Genomic DNA, 14,790 nt, shown 5'->3' on the forward strand with positions numbered 1-14,790 from the left:
GGGCAGGGCTGGCCACACTGTTGCACCCCAGGGACTACAGTCACCATGAGCCCCTGCCATGCTGGCTCATGGTCACTGTAGTCTATAGACAGCTAGACAGCCAGTTATGCCACCCCTGTAGGCCTCTCGCTCTAGGCCTGATGGGAGGGGGGGGGGACAGGGAGATTTCTTTTCCTGGCCACGGGCCTTCCGTGCTCCTTGGACTTTGCCCAGCAGAACCAGAGCTGTACAAATCAGACATGGCACAGATTGGATTAGCTTGGTTTGGCTGAAAGGATTTAATTCCAGGGTTCTTTCCTTGCAGTACGGGGGGAAAGTGTGAAGTGTCAGACTGGCTTCCATGGGCCCAAGGCAAGAGATTCCACCAGCAAACATATCATGGGAAGCCTTTCCCTTCTCTATGACCCTTCCAGGGGAACGGGGGGAGGGGGGGGGGAAGCATCCTGTCCAGGACTCCTGCCTGTGCCTGAGAGACGTGCCAAGATCTTGGATCAAAGGAAACCACTGAAGGCTACTCAGTTCGGTGTGTACAATTCAAGGCGGAGAACAGGCTATTTTTCAAAGGTGCCTGATCATTTTTCCTTCTGTGCCTAACGGAGCTGGAAACTTCACCCTCATTGCAACCCCACTCTCTGCCCATGATGGGGGCACCCCCAAAAAAGAACAAGTCTTCTTTTGGAGAAAGTCATCTTGTTAGAACAGGTGAGATTTCAATCATACCAGACACGAGTGATCAACGGACTCTACGGCACTTCCCTCTCCGACTCCCACAGAAGTCCCAGAGGACGTGGCCCTGCATGTGGGCGTTCCGATCCTGCTGCAGCACTGGAGTAGCCCACTCACTCCTTCCCACCATGTCAGATTACTCAGCACCAAGCAGCCAGAAATGCCTCCATCCAGGTGGATCAACTGTAGTTACACATCCGGGTTCTGCACTGAGGTTTGTTGGCAACGGGGCAGGGGAGGAGGAACCAGAAGAGACTGCAGCTGAGAACAGAAGGTGACTAGGCTTGTGAGCAATTATGGCCCTCCTTCCTTGGTTTGTGGAACAGGGAGAAAGGGCCGCAAGCCACAAAGGCCAAAGGGAAGCAAACCTGCCCAGGAAGCCTTTCCAGCGGAGACACACGGCTGTCATGCCAGTGGGGCTAATCTGCCCAGTCCATGGCTTACTTGTACCCACAGCTAGGGCGGAGAGGGGAAATTGCCAGAATGTGCAGGCTTCCCGGGAAAGCCCCTCCATTCTGAGGCCTAGACTAGATTCCCTCTCCCCACGCCCAAAGGCTAAACAGTGAAGTCTACAAAACAGAAGAGTGTGTCCAAGCTTAGAGGTAGAAAATGCCTCCTACTGTTTTTTTTTTCTTTAAAAAAGGAATTTTACTCTACAAACTCTCTCTTGAAAAGTGAAATTAACTGATTTTTGCCAAGATGCACTAGAACAGACTTGGTGCTAGGGAGCAAGATGGAGGAGACATCTCTGAGCGATCTGATTTAACTGGCACACCACCTGGGAGAGAAACAGGGAGAGAGAGAGGGAAGGGAAGGGAAGACAACACCGAGAGAAGATTAAAGGTGCACAGCCAGATATTCTGCTACACTACAGTGGATTTTATTGTGCTGGTTGCAAAGGTTCTGCTGGACTGTTCTTTGGCTTGAGACCAACACAACCAGCCCCCATAATCCTAGCCTGCCTGCCACCCCCTCCCTACTACTGCTTCTCGTCCCATTCATAAAACGGGCTAGGTGGCCCCATTCCCAAGCCTCTGAAAAACAGCCATGCTCCTTTCCCTCCCCCTGACGTTCACCCAAAGACTTGGTCACCTTTCAATCTAGCCCCACTTCAGCTACGCTCAGAGTGAGGTCTGCAGAGGCTACCCTGTTAGTGTCACAACACCCTGGCAAGGCAGGCAAGACTAAGGGAAGATTTGCCAGCGGGACAGCATCCTGGCAAAAGCACAACGATGTGTCTACCAGGGATTGGTCCACTGGCTTGTGCCACAGCCTGAGGCAGGCCGAGCTTGAAGTGCAAAAGGACTTAGGGGGTCTTCCAGCTCAGGGGGCTCAGCCCTCCCAGTTGGCCCACAAGAACAGAAACCACACTCCCACCTTGGTGGCTGCTTAGTTGGCATTCCTCTGGCGCACGTTCTGATCCTTATGATTGGAAGCATTGCTTTTCCTGGGAGAGAGAAAGAACAGAGTCAGATATTTCAAGTCCGCCCCCTTGATGGACACTTGTCTGCATTCCCACCCCACCCTCCATCAACCTGCAGCATTTTGCTACTTGTGGCAGAACCTCTGACTGGCCTTCCCTCTCCTCTCCTCTCTCTGAGGCACAACCCACTGGGGAGTCTTCCTGACTGAGCCTCCCGCCCTGGGCAGAAGCACTGCCAGAAAGAACGGAGGCGTCTCCATGCAAAGAGCACGCTGGGCCCTTCTGACCTAAGAGCACCCGGCCAACTGCAGGCTGCTCATTCCAGGAGCAGGCTGATGGTACCAGCTGCAGGCCTAGATAACCCTCCTATTACCTCTGCTGCTGGCGACTCCCCCTCATCTCCCTCTGCCAACAATGCTCAGCAGTCTCAAGGGAACCAACCTCTGATGCCACCCCACCCTGGTCAGGAAGAGGGCAGACCTTCTTGAGGGGCTTCTTGGGACTCTCTACTGAGGTGTTCCACGACCAGGGTCCCCTTCCCTGCCACAAACGGCCCAAAACAATTGCAAGAGAAGGAAAAGATGTGGGTACTTACAATGGCGCAGTCCCGCCGTCATCTTCTACACAAAAGCAGGAGAGCAGACAAGAAAAGGAAAGGGCAGCATTAGAAGGGTGTTTCTTCCTCCCAAGCAACTCTGTTCCCAACAGACCCCACCCAGTCAGAGGACCAAAGCACCAGCTGGTGTCCCTAGTCTGAATTGCTCCCTAAAATCCTCCACAAGGTATCTACACACACCTCCCCTCTCCTCCCCCAAGAAAGGATCAGCCTCAAACATCCAGGATAAGGATCTGTCCAGCCACTGCTTGAAGACGGCCAGTGAGGGGGAGCTCCCCACCTCCTGAGGCAGCCCATTCCACTGCTGAACTAGACTCCTAGAGTGGGAAGGGGCCACACAGGCCATCTAGTCCCACCCCCAGCTCAATGTAGGATCTGGCTAAAGCATCCAGAAGAAGGATCTGTCCAGCTGCTGCTTTAAAACGGCCAGTGAGGGGGAGCTCCCCACCTCCTCAGGCAGCCCATTCCACTGCTGAATTACTCTGTGAAATTTTTTTTCTTGTTCTACACGTTGTTTAAACCTATTACTGTGGGTCCTCTCCTCAGTTGCTAACAGGAACCTTTCCCTACCATCCTCTGACAACCTTTCAGTTACTTAAAGACATCAATCCTCTCTCAGCCTCCTCCTCCTCTCCAGGCTGAACTTTCCCAAACTCCTCAGCCTTTCCTCAGAGGGCTTGGTCCCCAGTCCCTGGATCATTCTTGTTGGTCTCCTCTGAACCCTCTCCATTTTGTCCATGTCCTTTTTGAAGTGAGGCCTCCAGAACTACACAGGTGGGGTCTGACCTGTGCCATTCTGCCACAGCATCTAAAAACTCTGCCAGAGAGCTGAAGCACCTGATCAGTGGGGCAACAGGATGCATGAAGATGTTAAATAGCATTTGGGAGAGAATTGCACCCTGCAACACATTAGTGTTGGCAGCAGTGTGACTGGTTCTCCCCACTGGCAACCTTCTGCCCTCAATTGCAGAGAAAGGAGATGAACCATGGGAGGGCCATCCCCCGTATCAATAAGGCGGCGAGCAGGAAGGTCACATGGCCTACCCAGTGAAATCCTGGTGTGAGATGGAGCAACACAAGCAGCACTGACCCGCCTCAGACCAGCTGTCTCTGGATATCACTCATTAGGGCCCTCAGTGCTGTCTGCACTCTGTGGCTGGGTTGGGAGCTGGACTGGAATGGATCCAGGACCAACGTGTCATCCAGCATGCTCGCAGTTTGTTCGTGACAGCCCGCTCCATCACCTTCCCCGGGAACGCAAGATACAACATAGGGCAGTAGTTGGCTGGCTGCCAAGGATCCAAGGATGACTTTTTCAATAGAGGACAAACCACTGCCTCTTTCAGACCGTCCAAAATGTCCCAGTAGACAGGGATAGGTTCAGGAGCTATAAGGGGCAGGGATCTAGGGGGCAAGTAGTAGGCCTCACTGATGTTAGCAATCCGTCAATCTGCATGAGGCATCTGAAACTATCAAAGCTCTCCTACAAAGGTGGTCAAGGGGCTACTTCCTCCTTTACTGTAGTAAGCATCGGGGGGGGGGGAAGGTCGTGGCAGAGTGTCAAAGGTCGTGGCAGAGTGTCAAAGATTTTATCCGCAAAGTAGCTCGCTAATCTCCAAATTACTTCCTTTGAGAGCATTTCATGGAGGGCTGTAAGAGACCCAATTACCTCGAGCAACTGAGCTTAGGGTCATAAGTTTTCCTCCAAACTCACCCTAGGTGTCTCAACTCCTGTTTTCATTTGTGTGGTTCATCAGTATACCAAAGGGCTGGCTTAGGACAGGAGAAGAGAGGTCAAATGGGATGCAATCTCATGGATGTTGGCCATCATCTGGTTATTCCAATCTTTGACCAACTCATCTAATGAGTTGCTGGGAGGTTTTGGATCCCACTTTCTGGAATCGATCAGGATCCAGAAGTCTCTGCAGGTGGGCATAAATGTACCCCCCGCTTGTAGAGGGGGATGGGAAATCTGCAGTCGGGTCTTCAAAACACAGTGGTCTGACCATGGCTCTGCATTCTTTGCTGCCAGGTCCCACCTCTAGCCCCACGCCAACGATCAAGTTCAGGGTGTGGCCTGCATGATGGGCAGGACCGGCAACAAACTACAATAGCCCAAGTGTGCACCTGTTTCTTTAACATTTCAATAAAGAGATTTCTTTCAACCATAAGTCTGCTTATTGGGGAACCTGACAGTTAAAGAATCTCTCTTCTCTGTTCATATAAATGTAAAGTTCTGCATTTAGGTCGGAAAAATCAAATGCATCACTACAGGATGGGGGAGACTTGTCTTGGCAGTAGTACGTGTGAAAAGGATCGAGGAGTCTTAGTAGACCAGACACTGAACGCGAGTCAGCAGTGTGACTCGGTGGCTAAAACGGCAAATGGGAATTTGGGCTGTATTAAAAGAAATAAGTGTCCAGATCATGTGAAGTGATGTTACCACTTTACTCTGCTCTGGTAAGACCTCACTTGGAGTATTGGGCACCACAACTGAGGAAAGGTGTAGACAAACTGGAACATGTCCAGAGGAGGACTATGAAGATAGTGAGGGGTTTGGAGGAAAGGCTGAGGGAGCTGGGTCTGTTTAGCCTGGAAAGAGGATGACTAAGAGGTGACATGATGACCATCCTCAAATACTTGGAAGGGCTGTCATATAGAAGATGGAGCAAAGTTGTTTTCTGTTGCCCCAGAGGGTCAGATCAGAACCAATGGGTTGAAATTAATTCAATAGAATTTTTGGCTGAACATCCAATGACAATTAGAATGGTTCCTCAGTGGAGCAGGCTTCCTTGGAGGTGGTGGGTTGTCCTTCTTTAGAAGTTCTAAAGCAGAGCCTAGATAGCCATCTGACAGAAATGTTGATTTTATGTGCTTAGGCAGATGGTGAGTGGGTGGGCAGGAAGGGCTGTGCCAGTGTTTGCCTCTTGTGGCCCTTCCTTGTACACCCAGGGAATTGCTGATTGCCACTGTGGAAGGGTAGATGAATTTCCTCCAGGCCAGGCTGGATTCTGGAGATATTTGGTGTGTGTGTGTGTGTGTGGGGGGGGGATCATTTGGGCATGGAATTGGGCTCACTGTCGGTAGGCAGGTAGTTGTGAGTGTCCTGCACTGTCCAGGGGGTTGGATTAGATGAGTCTGGTGGTCCCTTCCAACATTATGATTCTACTAGTAAATAAGCCAGCTGCAGGCTTAATGCAGCGGGCTCTAGTGGGTCCTCGGAGGCGGCGGGGCCGGTGCGGGCGGCACGGCTCTTCCGGGGCGCGGGAGGCCGATGGGGTCGTGGCGCAGCGCGGGTCAGCTGGGCCACATGGAGTTGGGGAGCGGGCGAGTCAGGCAGCGGCGAGTGCATTTGGCCGTGGGGCGGTGCGTCGCGGCTCAGAGGGCCCTCACGGCGCGCTGGCTACCTGGGGCGGCGTCAGCGGCGCTGTGAGGAGGTGAGGCATTGGCGACTGGGTGCGGAGGCCGGTAGCCGGCGTTGGAGAGGTGAGTGGAGTGATGCTGGTGTGCGTGCAGCTGCGGGTGAGGAGGAAGGGGGGCGGGGCGGGGCGGGGCGGGGCGGGAGGCGCTTCGCGGCTTCGATTAGGCAGGCCAGCGTGAACTGGCCAATTGCGAGCCACGCTGTGCGCGGCTCGCAATTGGGCCCTCCGATTGTCACTCTGGGGGAAGGGGCCTATGGGCACCCTTCCCCATCACGGACAGGGCCCACCTTAGGTGCCCTTAACGGATTATATTATCCGCTCCACCAGGAGCGGTTAAAGATGATTCTAAGAGGGCTGGTGGGACTGGAAAATGGAGGGGCATGGTCTGAACTCCCTCACATCCCATGTTGCCCCACTCTCCAGGACGAAAGATTAGGTGGTTCAAGCAACCATCAAGACATTTCCCACAGTTTAAAAGCTGGAGGCCTCTCTGTCGTATATTTCCTGGGAGCGTTTTATTGTTTTGACTTTGTTATCCTGATGTATCTCTTGGGAATCACTTTGTAGCATCTAAGCTACTACAGGTGTCTTCTGCATGGGAAACACAGTCTGTGCCTGGCTTCTTGTCCAGCACTCCTTTTTTTTGATTGAGGGAGGGGGGTTGGAGAATGAATATAGTCTGCAGCTAGCTTTGCTTTTCAGCTTTAGCAAGGTAACACCTTGCCCTCTGTTCATCATTTTCTTCAATAAAGAGATTTTCTTCATCGGTGAGTTGGCTTACTGAGAATTCAACAGAGGCCAGATACAGGATCCATTCTACAAAGTGGGATATGGTCCATAAAAGCAGGAATAAAATGTCACTGGACTGAACATGGTCACCCTTCTGGAATTACAATACTTTTTCCCCTGGGCATCAGGCTGGCCACCCTGAGAAATAGGAGTGCCATTTGGGGCTAAGTCATTAAGAGACCATGAAACAAGGCTGCTGGGTCTGGCAAGTCTAAGGAGCTGCCACCCACCCACCCACCCAAATCCTGCAGGCCACAGCAAGCGAGCAAAGAGGGGGTTAAACAGCTGAAGCGCAAATGGGGCTCTGGATCTCTCAGCAAACACAGAAGCAGTGCTGTAGCAACAGAAAGAGGCGGGCTGGTGGCGCGGGGGAAGACTCACAGGCCTTGCAACATCCTGCTACAGTCTGCCACCCTGCAGGGAGCACAGAGGACACCCCCCCCCCGTGCACTAAGCAATCACTCGAGATCTCTCTGCAGACCTGGAGTCTGGCACTAGAAGCATGCAAAAGAGTGCCACGGAGAGATCACGCCACAGCCGGCGAGAAGAACGTGTGGGCACACAGCTGAGGCTGGCTCCTCCACTTACCACAAGCAGTTGCACCCCCAGCAGCAGAGAAAGGAAGAGAGGGCAAAGATAACGCCAGCAATGACACCCCCTCACATGCCAGTTTGCCAAAACGTCCCTGCCTTACAGGACCAGAGCTGAGCCCCGCCCCCCCCAGCATTTCCCAAATAAAGGGCCATTTAAAAGTGCTAGAAACAAGGAGCCCAGGATGCAGAATTCAGAGGCTCTGAGCTCCAAAGGCCAGAAGGGCTATGGCGCCAGGCCAGAGAGAAGGTGGCAGAATCCTGCTGGTGGGTTTTGAAAGGTGAAACCATAGGCCTACATCTCACAGCTACAAAGAAAAGCTTGGCCCTTCCCCTACTCTCGCTCTTTTTTAAAAGGAGTAGCATTTGGGGGCAGATTGTGATGCAACACTGGGTACCATGTCACACACCCAGAGGGCAGAGAGAATCCCAGCGCAGTAGAAATAAAACACCAACTTGGGCAATCTCTGCCATTTGTCCCCAAGGCCTTTATATGCAAAGGGAGGAGACAAAAGCAGCAGGATCTAGGAGACTAAAGCGGACCCTGGTCCAATTCAGCAGCCTCAGTGTTCTCACATTTCCAGTCACCGAACAGCGATTAATTGTGCCTTTCTCTCTGAAGACCAAACACTCTTGCCTGATGGATTTAATTTATGGCACTTTTACTTTCGCCTTCCAACCTAAAAGGGACTTGGGGCAGCATGCCGTCCCCTCCAGCCTCACAACCAGCTGGGGGATGGGAGAGGAAGAACCTGGGCCAAAGGCCATTGGGACTCCTGGCAAGCAAACTGAGACCTCGCGGTTCACAAATCCCTCAAAAGGCAGACCAGATGTAACTCTCAAAGCAACCTGGTTTGAATTCCTGAGGACATCTTCTCTATGCAGGCAGACACAACTCCAGGTAAGCTGCCACCTCCCTACTGGGGAGAGGACCAGAAAGCGCTCTTTCTCAAGCCTGCAGAAAGATTCTTCAACTGAGGACATGCTCAAGTTCAGAGGCTTGCTTGGGAGGAAGCCCTGTAACTGTAAGAAGCCTCTCCACCCTCCATCCCTATGCAGCACCCCTTACCATCAGGGACCTCGTCGGGCTTTCTCCTCTTTTCGTAGATGAAGATAATTGTGACGAGGACAAGCACTTCGGCCACGATTCCGAGGAACGGCCACAGAGCTGCCAGGCGGCTGCGAACCCGCAAGGACACGACGGCACTATCTTCGCCCATCTCATTGGTGCCATTGCACCTGTACTCGCCAGGGTCCTTCTCAATGTCCAGGGACATGATGCGCAGCTCTGTCTTGTTGACATCGGATTTGATGAAGAATCGGCCATCTGTCCCGTTCAGAATGGGCTGGGTGGGAAGAAGAGCAGCTCTCATCAGCTGAGCATCAGGAGTCAGACGTGAGTGTCTGGTTTTAAAAGGAGGGGCAGATTTTGAATCTGATGAAAGCTGCAAGGCAGATGGTCCGCTCCACTCACTGAGGCCTGGTCCACCTTGTAGCATGAGGTAATGAGGCATACCAGATCAGACTGGGGGGGGGGGGGGGGGGAAGCTTGCATTTTTAGTGTTCCTCAACATTAAAAATCAGCAAAGCGCATGAGTTAGAAAAGTTTGAAGCCTAGCTGTCACATGCTATGCTGTTTACACGAAATTATTAAGGATGGAGAGCTCTGAAAAAAGTGGAATCCCTCCCCTGCTTTTAGAACCTTCCACAACAGAAGTCTGGCACCTGACTGGGTGGGCATGTCTGACTCACACCCAAGGGGATCGAGATGGAATTAAAAAGAATAAAAAGAAGACCTGTCCAAAACCCTTCTCCCCCAGCTTGGCTGACTTGAGTTCTTACTTTATACTATTATTCCACTCTGCTGCCCCAACAAAAAGCCTCCAGTTAGCTTACTTGTCAGTCTTAAGCTTGTGCTGCAAGATGTAGCAGAACAAGTGCAGTGGATGCTGGACAAGGGAGATCTGAGTTCAAATCCCCTCTGCCATGAAGCTTGCTAGGTAAAGGTTTCAGACTTCTCACACTATCTCACTCACACGTACATAGCCTAATCTATTGAACACAGTGGTCGCACACCAGCTATGGAGGAAGCCATGTGATAAAAAACAAAGTCGATAATCGGGAAAGGGGCAATGAAAACACAAGGAGGGTTCTTTGGATTGAAGAGAGGTCTCAGTTTTTGTTTTGCAAATACGTTTCCAGTGCTCAACTCTGTACAGAACTCCTCTGCAAATGCACAACACATTCCTAAAACCTTGGCAGGGGAAGGCAGGGTCTTGAAAGACACGCATTTAGATTGGAGACGTCTCCCCACCCTGGGAGCAGCTCTGGTGAGAAAGAGAGCAAACATTCCAGTTACTTGATAACTAGATCCAACCACTGGCAGAATGGGGTGTGGTAAAATTAATATTTAACTCTGTGAGAGGTAGATGGTTGCATTAAGAAGAAGAAAAAAGGCATCATGCATTCAGAACAAGTTTTTTAAATGCCCATATGTCACTTAGCTAATTACACACACGCTCGGCTGATACATAACAGTCTATTTTTATTCTGTGAAAACAAAATTCAGCTTGCAGAGGACCCCTGAAGCTCAGGTTTGGTCACAACCAATGGTGGTTTCACTGCCTTCGCTCCCTAATTAGGCTAGGCAGTATTTATTTATTGTGTGGCATGTGTGTAGAGCAGCCAGGAGATCCTAGGAGACACTGATCCTAGGAGGCAGTTTTGCCACTGCCTCCCTCTGCATCATGGCCAAAACACTGGTGGCTTAGAAACATAGACTCCTAAAGTGGGTAGGGGTCCTACAGGCTATCGAGTCCAATCCCCTGCTGAATGCAGGATCAGCCTGAAACATCCAGAAGTCTCTGTCCAGCCGCTGCTTGAAGACCACCAAGGAAGGGGAGCTCACCACCCCCTTAGGCAGCCCACTCCACTGCTGAACTAATAGAACCCTGGAGTGGGAAGGGGCCATGCAGACCATCTAGTCCCACCCCCTGCTCAATCTAGGATCAGCCTAGCATCCAGAAGTAGCTGTCGAGTTGTTGCTTGAAGCACTACAGCACTGTTTGGAGCTTCCTCCTGGGGGACCTTAGTCATGTCCAAACCCTTCTGCAGCCATTTCTTCTTGGTTTTGATGCTGTCACATCTTCCTCCCTCCCTCCCTCCCTCCCTGGCAAAGCCTGGTCCAGCTGCGGAGGCAAACAGGCGGCCCCAGCCATGGAGCTGGAGCCTGGGGGAAAGGCGTCTGAGCAAGCCCCCCCCCCCCCCCCGCCCTATGTGGATGTGTTCCACATAAAGGACGAGAATCCTTGCCGGAAGATTTTTTTGTATAATCTCCTATTGGAAAGGTAGTAAGGCCCACTGCAGAGCTCTGCAGTGAAAGTGGCCCCATGGTCTATTGTGAGCATGAGTAGGGCCGGCACCTCTGTGCGGTGATTAATGTGGACTCTGCTGAACTTTCTTTTTTTTCACACTGTGTCCTCAGAGACATTTTCCTGCCCAAGGCTGGAGGAAACTGAATCCCACTTGATGTTAAGATCTCTATGATCCCAGCCCCACCGGATGATATTTTTGACCAACAGGCAAGAGTTGGTGGATGAGGTGAAGGAGGTGGGGACCCTAGAGGGAAGTGACCATGTCCTCATAGAATTCCTTTTGAGATGGGGAGGCAAGGAAGCTTGTAGCCAGACGCGGATGTTGGATTTTCGTAGGGCAAACTTTAATAAACTCAGAGACATGATGAGTGTCATACCATGGACAAGAATGCTGGAAGGGAAGGGAGCATGTGAAGGGTGGGCGCTACTCAAACAAGAGCTATTGCATGCTCAATCCATGACTATCCCAGAAAGACGAAAACACTGCAGGAGCTCTAAGAAGCCTATTTGGATGAACAGAGAACTTCAAGAGAACTAAGAAAGAAAAGGGAAATGTTCAGGAAATGGAGGGAAGGACAGAGCTCTAAATAAGAGTACCTACAGGTTACTAGGCACTGTAGATCAATCATCAGAAAGGCCAAAGCTGAGAGTGAGCTAAGATTGACCAGGGAAGCCCACTGTAACAAGAAAAGATTTTTCAGTTATGTGAGGAGCAAACGTAAAGTAGAGGAGGCAATAGGCCCACTGTTGAGTGCAGATGGACAAACTCTAACAGAAGATGCAGAGAAAGCAGAAAGGCTTAGTGCCTATTTTACATCTGTTTTTCCCCACAGGTCAAAGGGTTAAGGCAAGGGATAGTGTCTGGGTGGCAGGTTGACATGGGCAGAGAGGTTGTCGAGAGGCATTTAGCTGCACTGGATGAGTTCAAATCCCCTGGCCGGATGAAATGCACCCGAGAGTGCTCAAAGAACTTTCCAGAGAACTTGCAGAACCCTTGTCCATCATTTTCGGGACCTCTTTAAGGACTGGAGATGTCCCGGAGGACTGGAAGAGAGCAAACATTATTCCGATCTTCAAAAAAGGGAGGAAGGATGAATTGATTAGAGAACCACACTCAAAGAATTGTTGTCAATGGTGTTCCATCAGACTGGATGGAGGTGAGTAGTGGGGTACCTCAAGGCTTGGTGCTCGGCCTGGTACTTTTTATCATATTAATGAGGGGGTGGAGAGACTACTCATCAAGTTTGCAGATGACACCAAATTGGTAGGACTGGCAAATACTCCGGAAGATAGAGACAGAGTTCAACAAAGATCTGAACACAATGGAAAAGTGGGCAAATGAGAACAAGATGCAATTTAATAAAGATAAGTGTAAAGTTCTGCATCTGGGTCAGAAAAATGCAAAGCATGCCTACTGGATGGGGGATACGCTTCTAGGCAACACTGTGTGTGAACGAGACCTTGGGGTACTTGTGGATTGTAAGCTAAATATGAGCAGGCAGTGTGATGCAGCGGTAAAAAATGCAAATGCCATTTTGGGCTGTATCAACAGGGGCATCACATCAAAATCACAAGATGTCATAGTCCCATTGTATACGGCACTGGTCAGACCACACCTGGAGTACTGTGTGCAATTCTGGAGGCCTCACTTCAAGAAGGACGTAGATAAAATTGAAAGGGTACAGAGGAGAGCGACGAGGATGATCTGGGGCCAAGGGACCAAGCCCTATGAAGATAGGCTGAGGGACTTGGGAATGTTCAGCCTGGAGAAAAGGAGGTTGAGAGGAGACATGATAGCCGTCTTTAAGTATTTGAAAGGTTGTCCGTTGGAGGAGGGCAAGATGCTGTTTCTGTTGGCTGCAGAGGAGAGGACACGCAGTAATGGGTACAACAATATAGGCTAGATATCAGGAAAAAAAATTTCACAGTCAGAGTAGTTCAGCAGTGGAATAGGCTGCCTAAGGAGGTGGTGAGCTCCCCCTCACTGGCAGTCTTCAAGCAAAGGTTGGATACAACTTTTCTCGGATGCTTTAGGATGTTTTGGGCTGATCCTGCGTTGAGCAGGGGGTTGGACTAAATGGCCCCTTCCAATTCTATGATTCTATGATACATGATCATATCAGTTTAAGTTAAAAACTGTATGGTCTATACATATTAGAGAAAGTTTTTACTTTACTGCGGATTTTGGGACACGTCATTTCGTGCTCCTTTGTTTTAAACAGATATTGCTTATGACTGTGTGTAGTTTTATGTGTACATGGATATTTTTATTCTTTTTCTGTACTTAATATATTCAATAGCTTCAAAGCCCGTTCATATGAATGGGCTTTAAAAGAGCCCTCCCTCCACCGTGAGGCGCCAGGTGTGCCCCATCTCCCCAGGCGAGCTTGCAGCTTTCTTGGGCCATCCCCAGCCCCCACTAGTGCGCAGCTTCCCCGCCCCTGTGGGCTCCTTACCGGGTTGTGTGGCCCCTGGGAGCAGGAGTGTCGGCTGCAGCCAACAGCTCCAGGGGCCGTCCCAATCCGGAACTGCTGGGCTCATCCGGATTGGCCTGTGCGCTCGGCTCCTGTAGGCGAGCGTTCCAGGGGCTGGTCCAATTCGGACGTCTGGATTGGCCTGCTAACCCGGACACCACCTGGACAAGGTGGCTGTCTGGGGCCGGACAGGGCCACCTACATGGCTCTTTACAAAATATAAGAGCCACTTATGGTTCAGATTTATTTTCTGATTATTGTATAATGGGTCTGGGCTCCTGTTGCTGCGGTTGCCTGCACAGAGGGGGGGCCCTTCCCAGGTTGGGGGATAGAGGCCAGAGCCCCCCTGGTCCCATGGGGCAGGGTCTTGGAAAAGGAGGCCATGTTTGAATCAGGTCTGATGGCCTCCACGCGCGGAGCTGAGAAACATGGATGATCCCAGGAAACACCCCCCTCCCCACAGTAAGACTCCATACTCCACCAGGTGGTTAGGCCTGCATCTACTTGGGGTGGGAGGAGGAGGAGCTTACTGCCTGTGCTCACCAGTCTGGAGCAGTTCTCTCAGAGCTCTCTCAGCCCCACCTACCTCACAGGATGTCTGTTGTGGGGTGAGGAATGAAAGGTGACCGTAAGTTGCTCCGCGATCCCTTTGGATCGTGAAAAGCAAGGTTTAAAAAAACAGCTCTTCTTCTGAAACCACTGAAGGAAATCTTGCATGCCCTCAGAAAAAAACGAACTTGTGCCTGAAGCTCAAACAGGAAGCCTACGGCTGCTCTTAAAAGGTACAAGAGAAATGCAGACAATGCAGTGAAGAGTCTCCTCTTGAACATCTACTCAACCACAGAACGCTAGTGTGCCCTGAAAGAGCCAGCCTTCAAAGCCAGGGCTTCATGTAGTCCAGTAACATCATGGGGGTCACACCGGGTGCACTCAGTGGCAGAGAACAAAGTGCTTGCTGCCAGTGAGAAAAAACCTACCTGGGGCCAATCCAACATCTTGTACCAGGACCAGTTGGTGATGGGGGGGTACGACGAAGACTTGCAAATGAGGACCCCGGTATCCTTCTCGTTCCCATGCTCTGACTTCTTGGGGGCAAACACATTTGGTGCAACTGCAAAGGGGAAAAACAATGCTACAGGTCAGCCGAAAGGATACAGAGAGCCGGCTGAGTGGCCAGGACTGGTATCTCAGTGCTGCAGGGATGCTTGAAAGAGGCAGGCCAAGAACAAAGAGCAAGGCCCAGCTTGTGCAGAGTGTTTTGGCTGTGGTGAGGAAGGCCTACCTTCCAGGGATTGGGGCATGAACTGGGAATTTCTACAAACTGGACTACCATTGGCCTTTGCCCCCTTGAGGCTGCAGAAGCCATAATGTAACTG

General features: G+C 51.2%; 1 protein-coding gene across 2 annotated transcripts in view; it reads right to left on the minus strand.

Moving 5' to 3' along the window:
• Positions 1-254: 254 nt before the first annotated feature.
• The window catches only part of BSG (basigin (Ok blood group)), a 38,207-nt gene continuing 23,671 nt past the window's right edge, over positions 255-14,790 (minus strand). The window contains exons 5-9 of one of the 2 annotated variants that reach the window (XM_077331933.1): positions 14,392-14,525; positions 8,636-8,912; positions 2,745-2,766; positions 2,104-2,173; positions 255-1,504 (exon numbers count right to left, since the gene is read on the minus strand). In XM_077331933.1, the coding sequence (XP_077188048.1) occupies positions 2,116-2,173; positions 2,745-2,766; positions 8,636-8,912; positions 14,392-14,525 (491 nt within the window). In that variant the 3' untranslated portion in view covers positions 255-1,504; positions 2,104-2,115. Of the gene's footprint in view, positions 1,505-2,103; positions 2,174-2,744; positions 2,770-8,635; positions 8,913-14,391; positions 14,526-14,790 lie in introns of both variants that reach the window. The other variant, XM_077331932.1, reaches the window with a different exon arrangement.

This window comes from Paroedura picta, chromosome 4 (genome assembly GCF_049243985.1).
Source record: "Paroedura picta isolate Pp20150507F chromosome 4, Ppicta_v3.0, whole genome shotgun sequence".
Taxonomy (NCBI): Eukaryota; Metazoa; Chordata; class Lepidosauria; order Squamata; family Gekkonidae; genus Paroedura; species Paroedura picta.